Source organism: Rhinopithecus bieti, unplaced genomic scaffold (genome assembly GCF_001698545.2).
Source record: "Rhinopithecus bieti isolate Rb0 unplaced genomic scaffold, ASM169854v2 scaffold_425, whole genome shotgun sequence".
Taxonomy (NCBI): domain Eukaryota; kingdom Metazoa; phylum Chordata; class Mammalia; order Primates; family Cercopithecidae; genus Rhinopithecus; species Rhinopithecus bieti.
The window spans coordinates 4,531,540-4,554,798 of NW_016803361.1; the positions used below are offsets into that span (position 1 = coordinate 4,531,540).

The 23,259-nt window shown below is 43.8% G+C and overlaps 2 protein-coding genes across 3 annotated transcripts in view; one reads left to right on the forward strand and one right to left on the reverse strand.

Annotated features, from left to right (window-relative positions):
- WNT8B (Wnt family member 8B) overlaps positions 1 to 21,421 on the forward strand; it is a 24,752-nt gene extending 3,331 nt beyond the window's left edge. Inside the window, exons 2-6 of one of the 2 annotated variants that reach the window (XM_017881175.1) lie at positions 16,597 to 16,630; positions 17,428 to 17,566; positions 18,584 to 18,709; positions 19,497 to 19,639; positions 19,856 to 21,421. In XM_017881175.1, the coding sequence (XP_017736664.1) occupies positions 16,597 to 16,630; positions 17,428 to 17,566; positions 18,584 to 18,709; positions 19,497 to 19,639; positions 19,856 to 20,401 (988 nt within the window). In that variant the 3' untranslated portion in view covers positions 20,402 to 21,421. Of the gene's footprint in view, positions 1 to 16,596; positions 16,631 to 17,427; positions 17,567 to 18,583; positions 18,710 to 19,496; positions 19,640 to 19,843 lie in introns of both variants that reach the window. The other variant, XM_017881169.1, reaches the window with a different exon arrangement.
- Positions 21,422 to 22,567: 1,146 nt separating this feature from the next.
- The window catches only part of SEC31B (SEC31 homolog B, COPII component), a 36,278-nt gene continuing 35,586 nt past the window's right edge, over positions 22,568 to 23,259 (reverse strand). Inside the window, exon 28 of the transcript XR_001887152.1 lies at positions 22,568 to 23,245. The gene's annotated coding sequence lies outside the window, so the exon portion shown is untranslated. The remainder of the gene's footprint in view (positions 23,246 to 23,259) is intronic.

Here is a 23,259-nt window from a genome sequence, read left to right on the forward strand (position 1 = left end):
AAAAAAAAAAAAAAAAAAAAAAAAAGTGCCTGATCCATTAACAAAAAAAGCTGGGATTTGTGGAGCAGCTCTGAGGTGGGCTAGATCAGCAGCTGCACTATAGGAAGGCCTGAGGGCTCTGAGACATAACCACAGAGGTTTAATTCCCAGGTTTTTCATTGAAGGCCTCCACAATTTGAGCCCCATGTGTTTCCTTCCAGAATCTCTATTTCTCTTGTCATGAAAGACAATCACTATTATTATTATAATCATTAATAACAACAAAGGCTGTGAGGATCCTGGGAAAGGACACTTCATTACAGCTCTTGTTATGAGACCAGTTTGTGTGAGTGACAAGAAGGATGCTCTAAGATGCATCTTCGTTTTAGTTTTAGTTTTTGGTGGATGACAATATGACACAAAGAAGGATCTCCTTTGTGTGCTACTACATAGTGACAAATGGGGCATTAAAAAAGGACCAGAAGAAAAGGAGTTTTAATCCAAACCCCTTCCTTCCATGGAAATATATTCCTTTTTTTTTTTCCTTTTTCCCAGCTGGGAAAATTGGTTTAATGCTGCTCTATGTTGGGTGATACTATTATCTCTTGGGACTATTAATAAAATTCCTTTTTTTCTGGGCTCCAATGATGCTTGTCTATTTTCATTAGAAAAGTGGGGGAGAATTCATATGCTTTAGAGAACAAGGTCAATATAATTTTCTTAGGATAAATCTTTATTTTCAGAAAGTGGATTTTTTTTTTTTTACTCAGTAAAAGATCAGCCTGGGTTAACAGCTGGGGGAAATCCTGAGCTTGGGTCACATAAATACCATTCCCCACTGCCTCCCACTTGAAATATACCTGCACTCCCAGGACCTCTCAACGCAAACTACCATCCGCTGTGGACAGACGCTTCAGTCTCATTATAAGCCAAACTTTTATGGTTTGTTTTTCTCAATCTTTATTGTAAGCCCCTGTTATTGATCATTTCATTTCTCTGTATGCTTCTTAGGTTAGAGTTTTCTCCACGCCAAGAGAAAATCAGATCATAAGGGGATCATTTAAATTCACCATCATCTGACCAGTCCAAACTCGCTTTTTAAAAATAGGTTGTTTTCGCAACTTCAGCATCCTATGGTACCAGCACATTATGGGGCTATATTCTAGTAGTCCCAATAAGTCCCTATAAGGGGGCCAATAGGTCAGTCTTTCTATGCAGCTCCATAGATGAAATTCTTACACTCTCCAGGCCAAACTGACACCATCCTACATTAGGAGGAATTTCCCCCTTCATTCAAAATGGCAATTGCCTTTTGCTGCTCTAAATCTCAGTCCTTTTTCTGTAGTCAGGTTCTCTAGGTTTATCGTACCACACTTCGAAGGTTCCATTCCTTACCAATATCCAGGACGCTAAGCAGTGAATCAATAGATTGTCCACATTATCCTGTCTGGTATTTCCTCACCTTAATCCAAGGCATCTGGTGCAGCCCAGATTCCATAGATTATTGCTTTTCTTTTTTTTTTTTTTTTTCTTTGAGACAGAGTCTTGCTCTGTCGCCCGGGCTGGAGTGCAGTGGCCGGATCTCAGCTCACTGCAAGCTCCGCCTCCCGGGTTCACGCCATTCTCCTGCCTCAGCCTCCTGAGTAGCTGGGACTACAGGCGCCCGCCACCTCGCCCGGCTAGTTTTTTGTATTTTTTTAGTAGAGACGGGGTTTCACCGGGTTAGCCAGGATGGTCTCGATCTCCTGACCTCATGATCCGCCCGCCTCGGCCTCCCAAAGTACTGGGATTACAGGCTTGAGCCACCGCACCCGGCCGATTATTGCTTTTCAGAATAATTGGGTTTGTTTTAACATTTTCACATTAAGGGAAAAATATGTTTTTACAAAGGTTGAGAACAGCATGTATAACAAACCCCAATAACTCAGCTTCAACCATTATCAATCTCTGACCGATCACGTTTTGCCTATACTTTCTGTAGCATTTTTAACTGCATATTCTCTTAGTCTAAATCTTCCAAGTACCATCCATGGTTCAAAATAGGAAAAAGAGGGATAGCAAAAGGATTATGTGTCCTCTGTCTGAGAGACCCAGGCCAGTAATTAGAATGAAGTTTGGGGAACATTGTACATTTCTCCCATTGCCCTTGGGAGAAGATCAAGAACACAAATTGGCAAAAGGGAATAAGTCATTCAAATACATGTTTGAGTTTATTTCTATTGGAGCTGTGGTTGATTAGCAAAGGCAGTAGAACTTGATGGTTAGATCAGATTGAGGAGAGAACATTTTACCATCTATTTGGATTTAATTCCATTAAGCAGTAAAAGTGGCACTAAAGTGCCAAAGCCTGTCAATTTTCCAACCTTAAACTGTTCACCTGGTTGTTTTACAGGATAATTCTTAGAGTTACCATGTACACCTACCTTCTTGATACTGATATAAACTGATATTGTTTCCATCGATGCAACTGAGAACACAAATGTTTTCTAAAGTCTATACTGCAGGGACCAAGGCAACAAGATCAGAAAACAAAACGGAATTATCCGCCTCCATAATGACTGCGGAAAAAGTTCCCGTGATCCCAGGCTTTCTGGGAATGGTGGCTTGAGCTGTTCCTTAGCAGCTCTCACTTAGAGACCAAGGAAAGGAGCCTGAGTATAGCTTATCCCTGCCACAGTCCTCATTTAGATGCTAAGTGCTGAAGTGCTTTTCTGTAGCTTAGCGTCTCTCAGCAGCGCTTACTACAATACATAAAGAAGGAAGGAAATGAGGACAGGGAAGATAGCCTATCACTCTATAAAATAAACTGGAATGCAAATGACATATCAGTTGCAGAGAAAAAGATGATCCCCTGAACATTTGTGCTTCACTTGTGAAGGAATCCATCTGAGCTTCTTTTGCAAAGATACATGGTATAGAGTTGTCCTGTGGGCTATGACATGGCCTTTGCCAACAATCATTTGGCAAGGGCTGGATTTGCAATAATGTGGGATTTTAATATACATTTTAATGTAAGGACTACTGCTAAGACTGTCACACCTGTTTAACTTTAAAAAAATATTTTTTTGTCAATTGGCTTACAAGACTGGTTTTCTCTTTTCATATTTTAGGGCACTGCATTATTATATAAAAAATTCACATTTATAAAGAACATTTTTAGAATGCTTTACAGGGCTGAACTCCCTTTGAAGAAAGAAATGGACTTTAATTTGGTGAAATAATTATGGGAATATGACCAAAAGCTATGCATTCCTGAATTTTTCTTTCTATACTTATCTTGAAAAATACCTTCCTTTGGCCCCAATCTCCACTGCAATCATTTCTCCTTTCTCTTCTTTCTTTCAATGCCGTCCTCCTCCAACGAGTCAGCACTAGCTGCTTTCTTGTCATAACTCTTCACTCTCTGCAATCTGGCTTGTGTTCTATTGCCATACTTAAATAGATCCCTCCACTGATACCAGCTTTGTTCCCTCTTGACGTATTTTTAAGTAGGAGGAAATCTGATTTTGAAAGTCTGAATACTTCTCTTCCCTTTAAGACTTCAGATACCTTGTAACTTCTCCCTCCTAATCCCTTCCCCTAGTTAAATAGGAAAGCCTGATTTCAATACTTTGGAATGGGTAAGAATTAGTCATGCTTTTCACCCTTGAAAAATACTTGCATTTTAAACTTAACTCTCTCAAATTGTACAGTGAATAGTTCCGATTTCAAATACCCTCAGGTATTATCAGATAAGAGTAGTGAAGAAAATTTGGGGACCAATGGGATATTATTTCACAGTTATTAGTAAGACCTACTTTCTATGTAACTGTGTGTGGGGGCACATGTGTGAACATACCTTTGTGTCTGCTCGTGCCCGTGTGTTCTACAGGTCAGACATGTGGATGCTGTGGAACAGAGACAGTCACAAGGAAACTCACTCAGAAGAGCTATCTTTGGGCTCTCCACAGCCCAAGGCATCTTGAGAGTTCTATGGAGTGAAAAGCTGCTGTCAGAACTCATTCTAAGAGAAAGCTGCATCACTGGAGCACCTGCCAGCTATAGCCCCAGGCAGCTTCCCTACTCCATACCCTCCCCTTAGCCTTTAATCCTTTGCCCTATATGCCTTCTGTGCTAAATCTTCAGATAGAGAAGATCTACAATTCACATTCATTCACTACCACTTCTCCTTTCCCCTGGGCCAGCACTCCAATTTCGGTAATCAGACGTCTCTCTCCTAAAGTAGACCAAATTGAGCCTCATGACTCAGAGACACTTTTTTAAAGACAGGATCTCACTCTGTCGGCCAGGCTGGAGTGCACAATCCTGGCTCACTGCAGCCTCGACCTCCCTAGCTCAAGTGATCCTCTCACTTCAGCCTCCCAAGTAGCTGCGACTGTAGGTGTGTGCTACCATACCCGTCTAAATTTTGTATTTTTTGTAGAGACAGGGTCTCACTGCCTTTTAAAAATATCATCGTTATATCCTCTTTTCTGAGCTCCATCCCATTTCTCCATCTTTATTATGATTTTTATTTTTATTTTTTGTAGAGACAGAGTCTCACTATGTTGCCCAGGCTGGTTTCAAACTCCTGAGCTCAAGCAATTGGCCCACTTTGGTGCCCTAAAATGCTGAGATTACAGGCGTGAGCCACCATGCCCAGCTGATGACTCAGAGATATTTTATGGACATTAAGAGATGGGATTAAATGTTGGGGAGAAGTCAGAAATATTATGTAAGAATTTGTGGGGAAAGTGATGAGAGGCAGAACAAAACAAGATCACGGGGCACTAAGATGAAAGTCCTGGGTGGTAAGAGGAAAACATCAAATTCTGCTGATTCATATTCAGAACATTTGTTTTTTATTTTTTATTTTATTTTATTTTTTGAGACAGAGTCTTACTCTGTCACCTAGGCTGGAGTGCAGTGGTGCGATCTCAGCTGACTGCAACTTCTGCCTCCCAAGTTCAAGCAATTCTCCTGCCTCAGCCTCCCAAGTAGCTGGGACTACAAGTACAAACCACCATGCCCAGCTAATTTTTGTATTTTTGGTAGAGATGGGGTTTCACTGTGTTAGCCAGGATGGTCTCGAACTCCCAACCTCAGGTGATCGGCCCGCCTCAGTCTCCCAAAGTGCTGGGATTACAGGCGTGAGCCACCACGCCCGGACTATGTTTTGTTTAGATACGCAAATAATTACCATCACGTTATAATTGCCCGCAGTAGTCAGTACAATAACATGCTGTATAGGTTTGTAGCCTAAGAGCAATAGGCTCTACCATAAAGCATGGGTGTGTAGTAGGCTATCCATCTAGGTGTGTGTGAGTACATTCTATGATGTCTGCACAGTGACAAAATCACCTAACAACACATTTCTCAAGACATATCCCTGTCATGAAGCCATACGCTGTATCCCCTCCCCACCTCTGCCTACAGTGTCCTTTAGTATTTGTTTCTCCCTACTCTTTTATACACAGAACCCAGTGTGAGCAACAAGAACAGTGCCTAGAAAATGTGCCCAGGGGATGTTGTGCTACCCAGATAAAGCAGGGCCTGTGCCCTGGCAGATGTGGTTCTTTTGTGGACATAGAAGCAGTAGGCTGGTGCAATGAAAGGATAAAAAATTAGCAGAGACGATGTGATAGTTCACTGAGTGTATTCATGAGTGTGTGCAAAACATCGCTTAGGCCTCTCAGAAATATTTACCAAGAATTTTTCAGGAATTAGGAGTCCTGGATTAGCCAGTGGGAATAAGAGCAAGGGAAATATGGGCTGCAAAAAAGCACAGCAGGTAGAGTGCATGCTCTAGAGTAGGACTGCCTAGGCTCCAGTCCTGGCTTCACCACTTACCTAGCTGTATGAGGCTGGGTGGCCACTCTATGTTTCAGTCTCTGTTCCTGTAAAATGAAAGATACAATAGTTTCTACCTCATATAATTGTGATCATTGTATGAACTTAAAATATGTAAAACACTTAAAAGTACATGGTCAGTCCTGGCAACACAACGAGACCCTGTCTCTATGAAAATACAAAATAAAATATGCCGGGCGTGGTGGCTCACCCCTGTCGTCCCAGCACTTTGGGAGGCCAACGTGGGTGGATCCCTTGAGGTCAGGAGTTCAAGACCAGCTTGGCCAACATGATGAAACCCCATCTCTGCCACAAATACAAAAATTAGCCAGCATGGAGGAATGTGCCTGTGGTCCCAGCACTTGGGAGGCTGAGGTGGGAAGATTTCTTGAGTCTGGACAACAAAGCAAGACCCTCTCTCAAAATAAATAAACAAATAAATAAATAAAAGCACTTGGTGTGCACGGAATAGACAATGAAAAGTAGAGTACCCACCCCATGGAGTTGCTGTGAAAATTTAAAAAGATGATACAGGTAAAACACTTAGAAGAGTTCCTCACATACTTGATAAATGCTAGTCATTATTACATGGTATGATTAAACTTTATATTGTATCGTATACACACATGTATACTGGACCGCTAACACAAGGAGAAGAAACAATTGTAAAATTTTGACTTGGCAGTGTAAAAGCACAACTAACCACCGTGATTTATGTAAATCGCTTACCACTTATGCCTAATTACTATGAAGCACAGCAACAATTATACACAGCACTAAGTGTGTCAGATTAACTTTGCTAAAGGTTTGATTATAGCACTAACCTCTGTGTACATATGCTCAGTGTTCACTCTCTATTACTCTTGTAGTATGATCATCTGCTCATGTAGCACAGTCATCTGCTCACTACATTAAAAAATTAGTGGGAGCACTGGCTTGCCACAGACTTCTTATATTTCTCAAAATCTTTTTGCAGTTCTTTTTCTCCTTACATTATCTGCTGCATCTGATGATCTATCTTTTTTATTTCAAAATTCTTGTATTCAATTCACTTTTATAGGCACTTACTATGTTCAAAGTAGTAGATTAGGAACTGGAGGGTATACAGAGATAATTAAGGCAGCCCATACTTACAGTCAAGTATAAAGGAGGAAAGGGAAACCTTCATATGAAACAGAGAAAAGTTGCTGTGAGGCTTCAAGGCGTGCTGGTTGTAGCTTTTGCACTGGTACTTATTCAAGAATAAGTGATATTTTTAAACAATAGCTTTATTGAGATATAATCTACATACTATAAAAGGCACCCTTTAAGAAATCAATGATTTTTTTTTAGCCAATTCATGGATTTGTGCAACCTTCACCACAATCCATTTTAGAACATTTTAATCACTCCAAAAAGAAACGCTTTATTCATTAGCATTCACTCCCCATTCCTCCTCCCCTCAGTCCCTGGAAACTGTGAATCTAGTCAGTTTCCTCCATGAGATTAACTACGCTGGATATTTGATACAGATAGAATCATACCATTTATGGCCTTTTGTGTCTGGCTTCTTTCACTCAGAATATTTTCAAGGTTCATCCATGTTGTAGCATGTATCCAGTACTTCATTCCTTTCTATGATCAAAACATATGCTATTATGGGTTGGGCATGGTGGCTCATGCCTGTAATCTTGCACTTTGGGAGGCTGAGGCAGGAGGAGTGCTTGAAGCCAGGGGTTTGAGACCAGCCTGGACAATAAAGTGAGATCCTGTCTCTCAAAAAAATTAAACAATTAGCCTAGCACAGTGATGTGTATCTGTAGTCCCAGTTACTCAGGAGGCTGAAGCAGGAGGATCACTTGAGCCTAGGAGTTCAAGGCTGCAGTGAGCTACGATGGCATCACTGCACTTCAGCTTGGGTGACAGAGAAAGACCCTGTTTATGTTTTAAAAAAAAAAGACAAAAGAAAATAAAGGGCTGGGCGTGGTGGCTCACGCCTGTAGTCTGAGCACTTTGGGAGGCTGAGGCAGGTGGATTCCCTGAGGTCAGGCATTCGAGACCAGCCTGGCCAACATGGTGAAACCCCATCTCTACTAAAAATACAAAAATTAGCCAGGCATGGTGGTGGACGCCTGTAATCCTAGCTACTTGGGAGGCTGAGGCAGAATTGCTTGAACCTGGGAGGCAGAGGTTGCAGTGAGCCAAGATCACGCCACTGCACTCTAGCCTTGGCAACAGAGTGAGACTCCGTCTTAAAAAAAAAAAAAGAAAAGAAAACAAAACATTCTATTTATCCCCCCCTCAGTTTATCCCGCCCTTTCAGTCTGATACTTTTTTTTTTTTTTTTTTTTTTTGGCCTCTATGAATAATGCTGCTATGAAAAGAAATGTACAAGTTTTGTTGGACATATGTTTTCAATTCTTATGAGTATACACCTAGGAGTGGAATTGCTGGCTTATATGGTAACTTCATATTTAACCTTTTGAAGAATTAGTATTTGTTTCTCCCTACTCTTTTATACACAGAACCCAGTGTGAGCAACAAGAACAGTGCCTAGAAAATGTGCCCAGGGGATGTTGTGCTACCCAGATAAAGCAGGGCCTGTGCCCTGGCAGATGTGGTTCTTTTGTGGACATAGAAGCAGTAGGCTGGTGCAATGAAAGGATAAAAAATTAGCAGAGACGATGTGATAGTTCACTGAGTGTATTCATGAGTGTGTGCAAAACATCGCTTAGGCCTCTCAGAAATATTTACCAAGAATTTTTCAGGAATTAGGAGTCCTGGATTAGCCAGTGGGAATAAGAGCAAGACTATTGGCAGACTATTTTCCAAAGTGTCTGCACCATTTTACAATATCACCAGCAATGTATGATTTCTCCACATCCTCACCAACAGTTGTCTTTTTTATTTTAGCTATATTTGTGGGTGCAAATCCTCGTCATGTTTTTAATTCATATTTCCCTGATGACTAGTGATATTGTGCATCTTTTCATGTGCATATTGGCTATTTGTATATTTTCTCTGGAGAAATGTCTATTCAAGTCCCTTGCTGATTTTTAAAAAATTTTATTGATTGATTGATTGATTGATTGATTTTTTGGGGTGGAGTCTTGCTCTGTTGCCCAGGCTGGAGTGCAGTGGCACATTCTTGGCTCATTGCAACCTCCGCCTCTCGGGTTCAGTCGATTCTCCTGCCAGCTTCCCGAATAGCGGGGGACTACAGGCGTACACCACCACACCTGGCTGATTTTTGTACTTTTTGGTGGAGACAGGGTTTCACCATGTTACCCAGGCTGGTCTCAAACTCCTGACCTTAAGTGATCTGCCTGCCTCAGCCTCCCAGAGTGCTGGTATTACAGGCATTAGCCACTGCGTTGCCAATATTTTCTCCCATTCTGTGAGCTGTCTTTTTGCTTTCTTGATGGTGTTTTTAGAAGTGCAAATGTTTTTAATGTTGAAGAAGTTCAATTTATCTGTGCTTTATTTTGTCACTTGTGCTTTTGGTATCATAGCTATAACACCACTGCCAAACCCCAGGTCACAAAAATTTACATGCATCCTTTGTTCTAAGAGTTTTACAGTTTTTGCAGTTACACTTAAGTGTAGGATACATTTTGAGTTAATTAAAGGGTATGGGGAGTTGCAATGTTAAATAAATACATGTCGTGCAATAACAATCCAACTTAATCATTTTGTATGCGTATATCCAGTTGTCCCAGAGCCATTGGCTGCAAATACTAAGAATAGGTGAGATTTAGCAGAACAGCTGAACAAAGGTACAGAGGCATGAATGCATGGAGGCCCAGGAATAGCAACTGGTTCAGCCTGAATAGAGGATTGGACAAGTAGGGATTTTTTTTTTTTTTTTGAGACGGAGTCTGGCTCTGTCGTCCAGGCTGGAGTGCAGTGGCCGGATCTCAGCTCACTGCAAGCTCTGCCTCTGGGGTTTATGCCATTCTCCTGCTCAGCCTCCCAAGTAGCTGGGACTACAGGCGCCCGCCACCTCGCCCGGCTAGTTTTTTGTATTTTTCAGTAGAGATGGGGTTTCACCATCTTAGCCAGGATGGTCTCGATCTCCTGACCTCGTGATCCGCCCATCTCGGCCTCCCAAAGTGCTGGGATTACAGGCTTGAGCCACCGCGCCCGGCCCAAGTAGGGATATTTAATGGGAAATGAGACTGGAAAGGTTATGTAGTCAGATTATGGAGGGTCTTGAGTACCAAAAGTTGGAGAACTGTGGAAGATTCTTGAGCAGAAGAATGACATCAGAATCAGTCTTTCAGAAGATTGGTCTAGCTGAAGAGTATACCTGGATTGGAATGGGGGTAAACAATGTAAGCAGAGAAGTCAGAACTTCTATGGTGGTCTAGGTGGGAGATTACAGCTAAGACTGTGACAGTAAGAGTAGAAAAGAGGGAGCTGATAAGCAAAAAGTATGAGAGGCACAATACACATAAGTCCTGGTAACCGATTGGGTGATGAAAGCAAATTGGTAGAGACTTGGCAAAATGGTGGTTCCATTAATAATGATAATAATAATAAAAGTCAGGAGAAGTAGCTAGTTTGGTAGGAAAGATGAGTTAACTTTTAGATAAACCATCTTCACAATTTGAAATATTCCCAGTAGAGAAATCTAACTTTCACGTGGAAATGCAGCTCTGGATCTCAAGAAAGCAGTCAGGGCTGAAATTAAGGCTTTGGGAGACATCACTTAATCATGATTGTTAGAACCATGCACGTAAATGAGGAAGTCCCCCTCTCTCTCTCTAGATAGCAGCTCCTTTAGAGTTTTCTCAGACGATATTTCTTCCTACTACCACCCCTAAATGTGGGTTCCTGCATTCGTTCATTCAACAAACATTAATACATTTAATAAACATTATTAAATGCCTATTATTGCCAGACATTGTTCAAGGCACTAGTAATATTTGATGAACAAAATAGACCAATCAACAAACAAAAAAAACTTGCCTTAATAAAGCTTACAGCCTAGTGGGAGGAGGCAAACAGTAAATAAATATATATGTAAAGCATATAGTGTTCATAAGCAGAGAAAGGGGATGGGGGAGATGGAGTTGCGATTTTAAACAGGATGATGAAGGAAAGCCTCAGGGAGGACACATGTGATTAAAGGGCTGATGTAGGTGAAGGAATAAACTATGTAGATATCTGAGTACAAAGCATTCCAGGATTCCAGGAACAGAGAACACGCAATGACCCCGAGGCTGGAGAGTGCCTGGTGGGTGAGAGAAACAACAAGGAGACCAGCACAGCTGGCGAAGAGTAGTGAGGGGAAAGCAGGAGATCAGGTCAGAGGCATAAATGGAGGCCAGATTGTGTAGGGGCTTATACACCATGGTAAGAATTTGACTTCTGCTTGGTGTGAGATAGGAAATTATTAGAGGATTTTGAGCAGAAGGTGGCAACATTTGATCTGTCTTTTAAAGGTATCAATCTTTAAACAGACCACTCATTTTGAAAACAGAATTTGGGAGAATAAAGGCAGAAGAAGGGAGGTCAATCAGATGGCTTTTACTGTAATCCAGAGAAGAGATGACAGCTTGAGCCAGGGTGGTAACAGCGAAGGTGTTGAGAACTGGTTAGATGCTGGATATATTTTGAGCTGGAGCTAGCAGGATTTGAGAACAGACTGAAACAGGATGTGAGAGAAAGAAAGGAGTCAAAGATGACTCTTGGCTGGGCACGGTGGCTCATGCCTGTAATCCCAGCACTTTGGGAGGCTGAAGTGGGCAGATTGCTTGAGGTCAAGAGTTCGAGACCAGCCTGGCCAACGTGGCCAAACCCCATCTCTACTAAAAATACAAAAATTAGCTGGACATGGTTGCGCATGCCTGTAATCCCAGCTTCTTGGGAGGCTGAGGCACAAGAATTGCTTGAACCCGAGAGGCAGAGTTTGTAATGAGCCAAGATGGCACCACTGCACTCTAGCCTGTGCGACAGGGCAAGATTCTGTCTCAAAAAAAAACAGAAAAGAAAAAAAAAAAGAAAAGTGACTCATTATGATTTTTGTCTGAGTAACCAGGAGGAACCGTCCTTTACTTAGATGGAGAAGACTACAGAAGGAGTAGGCTTGGGTGGTGGCAGCGAGGATCAGGAGTTCAGTTTTGGACATGCTAAGTTTGAGATGCATATTTAACACTGAAGGAGAGATGCCAAGAATACAGTTGGATACGCAAGCCTAGAGTTCAAGCAAATGTCTGAGAAGAGTTGGGAGGGTTCAGGAAGGCATGAACCCTTTGAATGGTCTTGAATCTGGGTAATAGTGTCAGCAACTGTACAACCTCATGGGAAATGGGAAGCTTGTACCTTCATCTGGGAGTATACTGGTTTTACGATGTTCTGTCTACATAGCAGCCTCCATTTGTTAAACAAAATTTATATCTTAAAACAAATTTACATCTTCAATGCTTGTTAGCATCTTTCCTTCAATCACATAACTGTCCCTAGGTGGCACCCATACAAACACTTAAATTCCTTCCTTTCTGGTTCTCTTTGCATCTTCTCACAACACACACTCACTATGTTTTCTGAAATCTATATTTTACTTCCAAAAGGAAACCATGCCATTGTTTCATTGACTAAGAACAAGATCCTCCTCCTTTGGTACTCACTACAGGACAGTCTTTTCTTTTTTTTTTTTTTGAGATGGAGTCTCGCTCTGTCGCCCAGGCTGGAGTGCAGTGGTGCAATCTCGGCTCACTGTAACCTCCACCTCCCGGGTTCAAGTGATTCTCCTTCATCAGCCTCCTGAGTAGCTGGGATTACAGGCATGCGTCACTACGCCCGGCTAATTTTTGTACTTTTAGTAGAGATGGGGTTTCACCATGTTGGTCAGGCTGGTCTCAAACTCTTGACCTCAAGATCTGCCTGCCTTGGCCTCCCAAAGTGCTGGGATTACAGGCATGAACCACTGTGCCCAGCCAAGTCTTTTCTTAATATAGGATATTTTGGATATGAATAAGCCAGCCATAAGGTTCAAATATGTCTGCAAATAACTTAGAGGTTAACAACACAAGTCGGCCCGGCGCAGTGGCTCACGCCTGTAATCCCAGCACTTTGGGATGCGAGGCGGGCAGATCACCTGAGGTTGGGAGTTCGAGACCAGCCTGGCCAACATGGTGAAACCCCGTCTCTATAAAATTACAAAATTAGCCAGGCATGATGGCACATGCCTGTAATCCCAGCTACTTGGGAGGCCGAGACAGAAGAATCACTTGAACTTGGGAGGCGGAGGCTGCAGTGAGCCGAGATCGTGCCACTGCACTCCAGTCTGGGCAAGACAGAACAAGACTCCATCTCAAAAAACAAACAAACAAAAAACACAAGTCCCAGGAGGCGGAGTCTGCAGTGAGCTGACATCGCACCACTGTACTCCAGCCTAGGCAAGATAGAGCGAGACTCTGTCTCAGAAAAACAAAACAAAGCAAAACAAAACAAAAACACCTATCACTTTAAAGGAATGTTGTCCAAATAAGGCCTATAGTGTTGTTCCATGACAGGTACTCAATTAAGTCTCATTCATTGATCAGTTGGGCTAGACCAGGACATCATACAAATCCTTGCATATTGTAGAATCTTCCAGGAAATAATTCTCTAGAATTTCTGTCTATCACTCCCTGTAGTTCTGATTTAGACTCCTTTCACAGGAAGACTCTTCACCCTGGCTATGGCAAAGCTTTTTGTCACTCAATTTGCTTTGCTGTTTTGTTTTCTTTCCTGGTAATTTCTATCTTAAGGAAAATGGGAACTAGCTATGTCAGGCTTGGTAATGTCCAAATCTTTGAACATTATTCTTAACATAAAAAGTGCCTTTCTGAGTCAGAACAAGCTCAGGCCCCTTTCCCCAAGGCAAAGCGGCTTGACTGACTCCTCTGACATGTCTTTAAGGATCAGAAATTCATCTCCAAACCTATAACGGCTTTGGAAATTGTGAATTCATTTAAGTCATTCTGAATTATATTTTGTGTTTTGCTGGTATTACTACACCTGACCAACCAGTGCTTCTTTTCAGTTGACTTAAGGTTGCCTACCAAGCTTTAAAAAGTAGGCCTTAGTGGCCAGGCGTGGTGGCTCACGCCTGTAATCCCAGCACTTTGGGAGGCCAAGGATCACGAGGTCAGGAGATCAAGATCATCCTGGGCTAACACAGTGAAAACCCTGTCTCTACCAAAATACAAAAAAAAAAAAAAAAAAAAAAAAAAAAAAAAATTTAGCCTGGCGTCTTGGTGGGGGGTGGCCCTATAGTCCCAGCTACTTGGGAGGTCTGAGGCAGGAGAATGGCGTGAACCCGGGAGGCAGAGCTTGCAGTTGGAGCCGAGATCACAGCCACTGCACTGCAGCTAGGCGACATGAGTGAGACTCTGTCAGAAAAAAAATAAAAAAAAAAAAAAAAAAAAAAAAAAAAGCCTTAGTTTTGCTAGACTTCATAGTAATTTTGATTTTCTAAAATTCTATTACAACTCATTTAGAATCTTTTTCATCTTCTCATATGGCAGCCTCTTAGTTTGTTAATACTGGTTTTCAAAACTACTCACATTTTGGTGTTATATGTGTGTTGTATGAAGAGAGTCAGTCAAGCTCTTTTGGCCTGACAAGAGACTAAACTTTCTTGGTCTATTTCATTTCCAGTCCCCTTTCTGGTGATGTTCAGCATCTTACTGACCTTCAGAATTGCAGGGGTACACCAGATTTCATGGAACAATACATAATAATTCCCATATTACTTCCTCACATTATAATGGAAAAAGAAAGATAATAGATTCTGATTTTCAAATGCCTATACTGAAGTCATTCTCCAAGTCTCTAGCCCCACAGATCATGTGTGTATGTACATATATATTTAACTTTTTATTTTTAGATATAGATTTGCAAGACATGTACAGGGAAGAAATGTACAGGGAAGTCCCATGTACGCTTGCCCCAACCTCCCCCAGTGTGAACACCTTACAATGTTAGTACAGTATCCACGAAGCTTATTCAGACTTCACCATTTTTACACGCACTTGTTTGTACATGTACTCATGTGTGTGGCTTTATGCAATTTTGGCATGTGTAGCCTTGTATAACCATAGTCAAGACATTTGGCCATCCCCCCAAGACTTTCTCATGTTACTCTTTATAGCCACATCCATCCCCCATCCCAAATCCTTGGCAACCACTAATCTGTCCTCCAGCTCTATAATTATATAATGTATATTATTTCACTATTGTTATGTAAATAGAATCATGCAGTACGTATCCTTCTGAGATTGACTTTAATCATCCGTAACTTCCTTCAGGTTCATCCAAGTTGTTGCATGTATCAACAGACCAGTCCCTTTTATTGTTAATATTCCATGGTATGAATGTAGCACAGTTTTCTAAACCATTCACCCTTTGAAGGACATTGGGTAGTTTCCAATTTTTGACTATTATGAATAAAGTGGCTATGAGCATCTAGGTACAACTTTCTGAGTGAAAATAAGTCTTCATTTCTCTGGGATAAATGCCCAAGAGTGCAATTGCTAAGTCATATGGCAAGTTCATTTTTAGTTTAGTTTTAGTTTTTTTTTTGTTTTTTTGTTTTTTGGAGACAGAATCTCACTGTCACCCAGACTGGAGTGCAGCGGTGCAATCTCAGCTCATTGCAGCCTCTGCCTCCAGTGTTCAAGTGATTCTTGTGCCTCAGCCACCTGAGTAGCTGGGATGATAAGCACATACCACCATGCCTAGCTATTTTTTATTTTTTTAAGTAGAGACTGGATTTCACCATGATGCCTAGGCTGGTCTTGAACTCCTGGATTCAGGTGATCCACCCACCTCAGCCTCCCAAAGTGGTAGGATTATGGGCGTGAGCCCCTGCACTTAGCCCATTTTTAGTTTTAAAAGGGGCAGCCAAGCCATTTTCCCAAGTCAGATTACTTATTTTTAGAGTTTAATTACAACTCAATCCCTAGAGAGAGATTCCACTGTTTACCTCTTCCTAATTAGAGAAGTATCCTTCTAACATCCCATAGAGTCAGATGAACTTGGATTCAAATCCTGCTTCACTCACTTATTAGCTGGGTGAGCCTGAACACATGTTTAACTTTTCTGGAGTCTCAGATTTCCTATTTGCAAAATAGAGATAATAATGCCTGAGACAGTAAGGATTTAACAAGATCAACATGTAAAATACTGAGAGTAGAGCATAAGGAATATAGTCAGGAGTTAATGCTAGCTGTCTCCCCACTTCATGGCAGAATAATCAGCAACCATTACTATCAAGTTTATGGTACTAGAAATTTTACCTGGCTTTAACAATGCAAGGAAATTATACTAATTTTATTAATGTTCTTTTCTACTGTGTGTGTGTGTGTGTTTAAATGGAATTTCGCTCTGTTGCCCAGGCTGGAGTGCAGTGGCATGATCTCGGCTCACTGCAACCTCCACCTCCCAGGTTCAAGTGATTCTCATGCCTCAGCCTCCTGAGTAGCTGGGACTACAGGTGTCCACCACCGTGCCCCGCTAATTTTTGTATTTTTAGCAGAGACGGGGTTTTGCCATGTTTGGTCAGGCTGGTCTCGAACTCCCAACCTCAAGTGATCCGCCTGCTTCAGCCTCCCAAAGTGCTGGGAATACAGGCATGAGCCACCCCACCTGGCTGTAAATTATCTTTAGTAGGTTTGTTATGCACAGTGTTTCCTGGGTAAAACTAGTTGCCCTTTCTTCCTATTAATTACATGTGCTGAAGTAATTCTTACCACTCTTGGAAGCAGAAACAAGTTGGTGTCTCTGCATTATATTCTGTTTTTGTTTTTTCTCTTATAGGTCAGTGAACAATTTCCTGATGACTGGTCCAAAGGTAAGAACAAATTCCTTTAATTGATATGGATTTCACTAATCTTAGCCTGTTGACTAAAGATGATAAATGCAGATTTTTCATTATATCCACATCTTTTGTTATGCTGTATATATTACAGATAGAAAGACTGAGACCCAGAGGGTGTTAGGGACACATCTAAAACCACATAGCAAGCTATTGTCAGAGCCAAGATAAGAACTCAGGAGCACTAATTCTGAATTTATGGCTAGAATTTCCAGAGCCATAAAAGTCAACAGCCCTTTATAGGTGTCAGGCTGCAAAGTCACACATCCTTCTCAGTGCCCCATGGTGGGATGCAGTTTCCCATGTTTAAAATGCTGGAATTGTACTACATGATCTTTACATTCATGGGCATTTTCAGTTCCAAAATGTTATTTTCTAAGATGGTCATGTGATGAGAACTGCTTAAATTTCATGAATTGTGTGATTTGGACTCATTTTGGAGAGGTAGGATAGTTTAACGAATAAAGGTGAATAAAGGATGACAGGGACTAGAGTCTGATAAAACTGGTTTCATTTCTAGTTCTGCCATTTGCTAGCTCTGCGACTTTGGGAAAATCACTTTAGCTCATTCCCTGAGCCTCGGTTTCCTAATCTATAAAATAGTGCCTATTTCACAGGTTATCTGTGATGTCAAATGAGACAGCATATTTAAAGTGCTTACTCCATCATTATTTTGGAGGGATGGGAGAGTGAGCAGGAAGGGAGGTGTTTGGTCAGTTTAGGGTAAATTCCTCCTAAGTTCAGTCTGAGTTTTTACCCCTATGTCCCTACAGGCTTACCTGATTTACTCCAGCAGTGTGGCAGCTGGTGCCCAGAGTGGTATTGAAGAATGCAAGTATCAGTTTGCCTGGGACCGCTGGAACTGCCCTGAGAGAGCTCTGCAGCTGTCCAGCCATGGTGGGCTTCGCAGTGGTAAGAAAAGCCTCAGCCACAGCTCCCTGGAACCCCTGGTCACAGGTTAGAGCCCCAGGGATAGTCCCTTGTCTCCTCGACACACTTATTCCTCACCTGCTCTCTTCTCTTAGGTCATATCCCTCTCCAGGATCTTCTCTTTTCCTTTTCTACTTCCTTTTTCCCACCTATAGAGTTTTTTCTTTCTTTCTCAACACTCTCATTGCTCAACAAATGGATATTGCCTTACTCCCAATCCCATACCATCCTTGGCCTCCCAGTTGGCTAAAGGTCTCCTCACAATGTAAGTAATATCAGGAAGTAGGCAGAGGTTACAATTCCTCATACTCCTTAGCCCCTTCCTTAGCAGAGAGGTACTGGGCAAGTGGAGAGTGACTTGGAGACTGGGCAAGTGGAGAGTGACAGATTCCCAGGGAGAAGATAAGATAAAGAGTGGCCATGCCAGTCAATGAAAGAGCTGCCAATCAGAGGTTCAAGACTAACTGCACATGACTCTTAGGCCCCAGTGTTCCAGGAGGAAGTGGGGATGGGTTCTTTACAACCTAGCCTTCAGATTCATCTCCCTCCCCATTTCTTCCTCAGGCTCTTTCCAACCTAAATCATTTACAATCATGTGTGTCAACAGTACCCTCGTCACCTGGTCATAAAATGTGTGACCTGAAATGACAGTAGGTGAGAAGAGTAGGGCTAATGCCAGGGATGGAGCAGACCATGGAAGAGGGTAAGATACACTATAAAGATGGGAAGGCCAGGCACAGTGGCTCAAGTTTGTAATCCCAAGCTCTTCGGGAGGACACGGTAGGAAGACTGAGCCCAGAGTTCCAGACAAGCCTGGGCAACATAGTGAGACCCTCTCTCTGCAAAAAATAAAAGTTAAAAAATAATAATAAAGATAGGGAAATAGGATGGAGCTAGGGAAAGAGGATATAATGATGGTTATTAAAGAAAGGTAGCATGTCTGGTATTTCTTTAAGCTGCAACCCCTCCCTCTAACTCTGGATTTTTGGTTCCTGCTAGCTAATCGGGAGACAGCATTTGTGCATGCCATCAGTTCTGCTGGAGTCATGTACACCCTGACTAGAAACTGCAGCCTTGGAGATTTTGATAACTGTGGCTGTGATGACTCCCGCAATGGGCAACTGGGTGAGTAGTAATGTGGGGATGGGTACCATAGGCCAGCTCAATTCACATAAAGAATGAAAAACCTAGTGAGGGTGAAGAAGAGCTGTATTTTTCTAAATATGAAGAAAATCATGCGGAAGATGGGTGAACGAGTTTGATCCCAAGCGCTACAATGACAAGCCAGGCTAAATGTAGCTTAGGACCTTCTTGTCTCATTGAGTAGTTTCCTTAATTTAAACATAATAATAAAGAAGCAACACTCTGGGGATTCCTCTGTTGCTTCTCTCAAACACAAGGGGAACTTCCTTCCGTGTTGCCTATCCCCGTCTACTTTCCACTCTTTACCTCCAGTGCCGTCTCCAATCCTGTGCCCTCCTGACCAATTTCCAACATCATTGTTCCATATTTCAATTGTACCCCTCTTTCCCACCCAATGCTTGAGCTTTCCTCATCTTTTTGGCACCATTTTGTCCCTTCTGGACCTCAATCACCAGCAGGGCACGTGCACCCTCTGCCCATGGGAAGAGGCACTGTTGGCAGAGGAGTGTCCTGGCGCCTTGCAAAGAATCCACTCCGCAACTACTTACGTCATTGAACCCTGAGCAGGGGATTGGCTAAACCTGGAAGTGGGCGTGTAAAGGTGGCAAAAACAAATATAGACGGCAACTGATCTGGATACAGGGTACTCGCCCAACCTTAATCCTCTCCTATCCTGGACCCCCCCACCCCGAACCCAGTTAGAAACAGCAGCCCAGGAGGCTCTGCGCCCGCTTGCTCAATGACCTGTCCTCCCCCCGCACTTTTCCAGGGGGCCAAGGCTGGCTGTGGGGAGGCTGCAGCGACAATGTGGGCTTCGGAGAGGCGATTTCCAAGCAGTTTGTCGATGCCCTGGAAACAGGACAGGATGCACGGGCAGCCATGAACCTGCACAACAACGAGGCTGGCCGCAAGGTGAGTCCCGCAGCCCTCGGGAATAGGCAGCTGCTGGCTCCATCCACTGCGAGCTCCAGGTGTGGACAACTCTTCAGTTCATTTAAAAGACTGGCAAAATAAGGTACCAAGTGGGCTGGCCCAGTAGACTAACTAGACTCCTCGCAACTCCCGCAGGGGCAGTTAAACTCGCCACGCGCTTAATCTCGGGTCTCTCACTCTTAGCTCTCTCCCCAGGCGGTGAAGGGCACCATGAAACGTACGTGCAAGTGCCACGGCGTGTCTGGCAGCTGCACCACGCAGACCTGTTGGCTGCAGCTGCCCGAGTTCCGCGAGGTGGGCGCGCACCTGAAGGAGAAGTACCACGCAGCACTCAAGGTAGACCTGCTGCAGGGTGCTGGCAACAGCGCTGCCGGCCGCGGCGCCATCGCCGACACCTTTCGCTCCATCTCCACCCGGGAGCTGGTGCACCTGGAGGACTCCCCGGACTACTGCCTGGAGAACAAAACGCTAGGACTGCTGGGCACCGAAGGCCGAGAGTGCCTGAGGCGCGGGCGGGCCCTGGGTCGCTGGGAACGCCGCAGCTGCCGCCGGCTCTGCGGGGACTGCGGGCTGGCGGTGGAGGAGCGCCGGGCCGAGACCGTGTCCAGCTGCAACTGCAAGTTCCACTGGTGCTGCGCAGTCCGCTGCGAGCAGTGCCGCCGGCGGGTCACCAAGTACTTCTGCAGCCGCGCAGAGCGGCCGCGGGGGGGCGCTGCGCACAAACCCGGGAGAAAACCCTAAGCGTTTCCTCTGCCCCCTCCTTTTCCCACCGGTTCTTGGCTTCTTTTAGAGACCCCAGTAACTGTGGAACCTAGGTAAAGGGGAACCCGCTCCAGACCTAGGGATCCTGAGAAGGAGAGACTGCAATGTCTCCGAAGTTTGCCACTTTCCGGCCTGTTTCCCCAATTCCTCTGTGCTCTCCTAGGGCTGTTTGAAGCCTCCTCGCAGCCACACCTAGGTCTGACTGAGAACTCAGGCTTTGAGCTACTGATCTTCCTTGGATTAGGATGAGAACAGGTGTTCCTCCTCCCCTTTCCTAGTAGCCTTAATGTCTGACCTAGCCTATCAAGCCTTAGGCGCTGGAAGAACCCTTCTCAGACACGCAGGGCCCAGGTAAAGCCAAAGCTTTGCCCTTTTGCCCACTGCTGCCCCTCTCTTCTGCACAGCTCCTCCCCTGCTACCTGCTGACCTAGACTCCCCAGGAATCTTGAATGCTTTCTCTCTTCTCCCTTTCCTTTCTTTCCCAGAAAAACTAAGGAAACTGGCCCCGGCAAAGCATGTCTTTGGGGTTGGTTCCTAGAGGCAAAAGTTGAAGATGCAGGAAGAGGGAGCTCCTCTGGAGTGCTGATTTGAACACCAAGGGTGCTACTCATCCTTATGGTATCATGTCATGATAGATTTTACTAGTGGGGCAATGACCTTCCTAGACAATCACCCAAGGGACTCCAGATACACACCCCAAAGGTCTAGGAAATACGTTAAGGGCTGATTACAGTCATTTCCTACCCTTTAAAGGTACCTTCTACCTTCTCCTGACCTACTTCCTCCTAGCAACCAACTTTACCTCTTCTTCCCCAAAGGATCTTTGTTCCTCTGAGCCAAGACTGAGGTAAATAAAGCCACTTTCCTGTTCAGATCCTGGTCTGCACCTCTAGGGCAGGTCATAAGAAGGAGAAACTGAGACCCTTCCTTATCACTAACCTGGTTCTCAAACAGGCAGGATTCACAGCACTGGATATCTTCCTTCCATGAGTAAACTTCCTGCAATGAAACTGTTGCTAATAGGAAGTTCAGCACCTTGAACCTTAATTTATTGCAGTCATTGTGATATGTTCTCTTTTTCTAGGTACTGCACTTATTCTTGAGGATATTGGGGTGGGGTGTGGTAACAGATACAACCTGTGGGCTCTCTCCTCCCTCCCCTCTTGGCAGGATACCATCCTCCCTAGAGCCTCCCTTCCCTGGTGGCCCAACCAGTTATCTGGATTGAGGCTAAGCTGCCAAGGATTAGTAAATCATCTATATAAATCTTCTAATACATTCACTCAATAGCCATGAGCTTGCTGCTTGTGGTACTTGAGTATTCTGGTTTTATTCTCAGAGAGGAGCACAGCAGGGACTTGTTTATGAAACAGAGCAAGACCTTGGGTAGGGAAGAACCAATCCCTGACAGACCCTCTGTAGCCCAAGGAGCTCCCCAGCCAGCTTCCTTGCCCTAGGACAGTCCCAGGTCTGGGGCTGGGCAGCTCTTCTAGAGCAGAACTGGTCAGATGTTAGATGACCTCAACCTTCCTCTCCCAGAGTAGGAGAAAGCAGTGTGACTGGCTCCAAGCAACAAAAGCCAAGACTCTAGGGGCTCATCTGTAAGAGTCAAGGGTTCCCATAATCCAAATTAAGGCAATAGCCAGGTCAGATCCCAAACCCCTGGCCTCACCCACATACCTTCTGGTCTTACCAACACTTACTGAGGAGAGAGTTTCCCCTTCCTGACCGGGGATACACTTCCTTTCAGGGGTTCCTAGTGCTTCATTTCCAGCTCTATCAGCAAAAGGCCCTTCACACCTTCCCTCCACTTTTATCTGAGCCTCCCAACTCACCTTTTCTCCTTAATCAAGAAGCAGCATATACTAACCTACCTGTCCCACTTTGCAGAATTACTTGATAATGTACACAAAGAAAGTTTGGCAAGGCACCTAGAAAATTTAAAAGTACAATGTTGTAAAGTAAAGCTGCATTCTCCAGGAAGTCTCTTAGCATAAAAGCAGGAGAACTATTGTGCTTCATATTTGATAACTCCAGGTCAGCACTCTAAATATGTCATGCTGCCAGAACATTATTTCATAGGTTATTGTTTTATATCCCCAAATGGATACCAGATTCATTCCAGTTCTATCAAGAAAACATGACTGAGCTGCCTTGGATCTGTATGCTTTTCCCTTCCTTTTGCAATATCCACTTGTTCATTTGTTCATTCAACAAACACCACAGTGGAGACAGTGGTGAACAACCACTGCCATTGCTGCATCATGGAGTTTAAGTTCTCATCTTATACTCAATCGCCAGGGCCGTGGTCCCTTTACAAAGTAGACAACTCCAGAAATGGTGGTTGGGAAGACATCTTTGAGGTCAGCTAGTCAAACCTTTTGTTTTACAGATTTAAACTGATGCTGAGAAAGATGACTGGCTTCTTCCCCCAACTAGTAAGTTACTGTGGGATGAGTGCAGAGCACAGGCCCCTTCCCACCTCTCGTGTGCTCTTCAGGAGCCCATCTGTCTCAGTCAGAAGACAGAAACAGAGGGAGGTCCTGAGAAGTGACAAGGAAATTGGTTGGGGTGGGCAAAACACTGTCTCCTTCCTGTCCCTGGCCTGTGAGCCTACACACAGGCAGAGCTTTTTCTTTTTGAAAAGAATCGCAGTCTCAACTGGCCTTAGCAGCAGGTTAGGGCAAAGACAGAGACCGGGTCGTCTTCGGCGCTGGTGGTGCTGGCGGTGGTGGGAGGGGAGGGCAGGCCAGGGCACTCGCCTATTGTAGGTCTGGATTGGATGCTTCCACTCATTCATTTCCTTTTAATTAACCCGCATTCCTGGAGGAGAAATA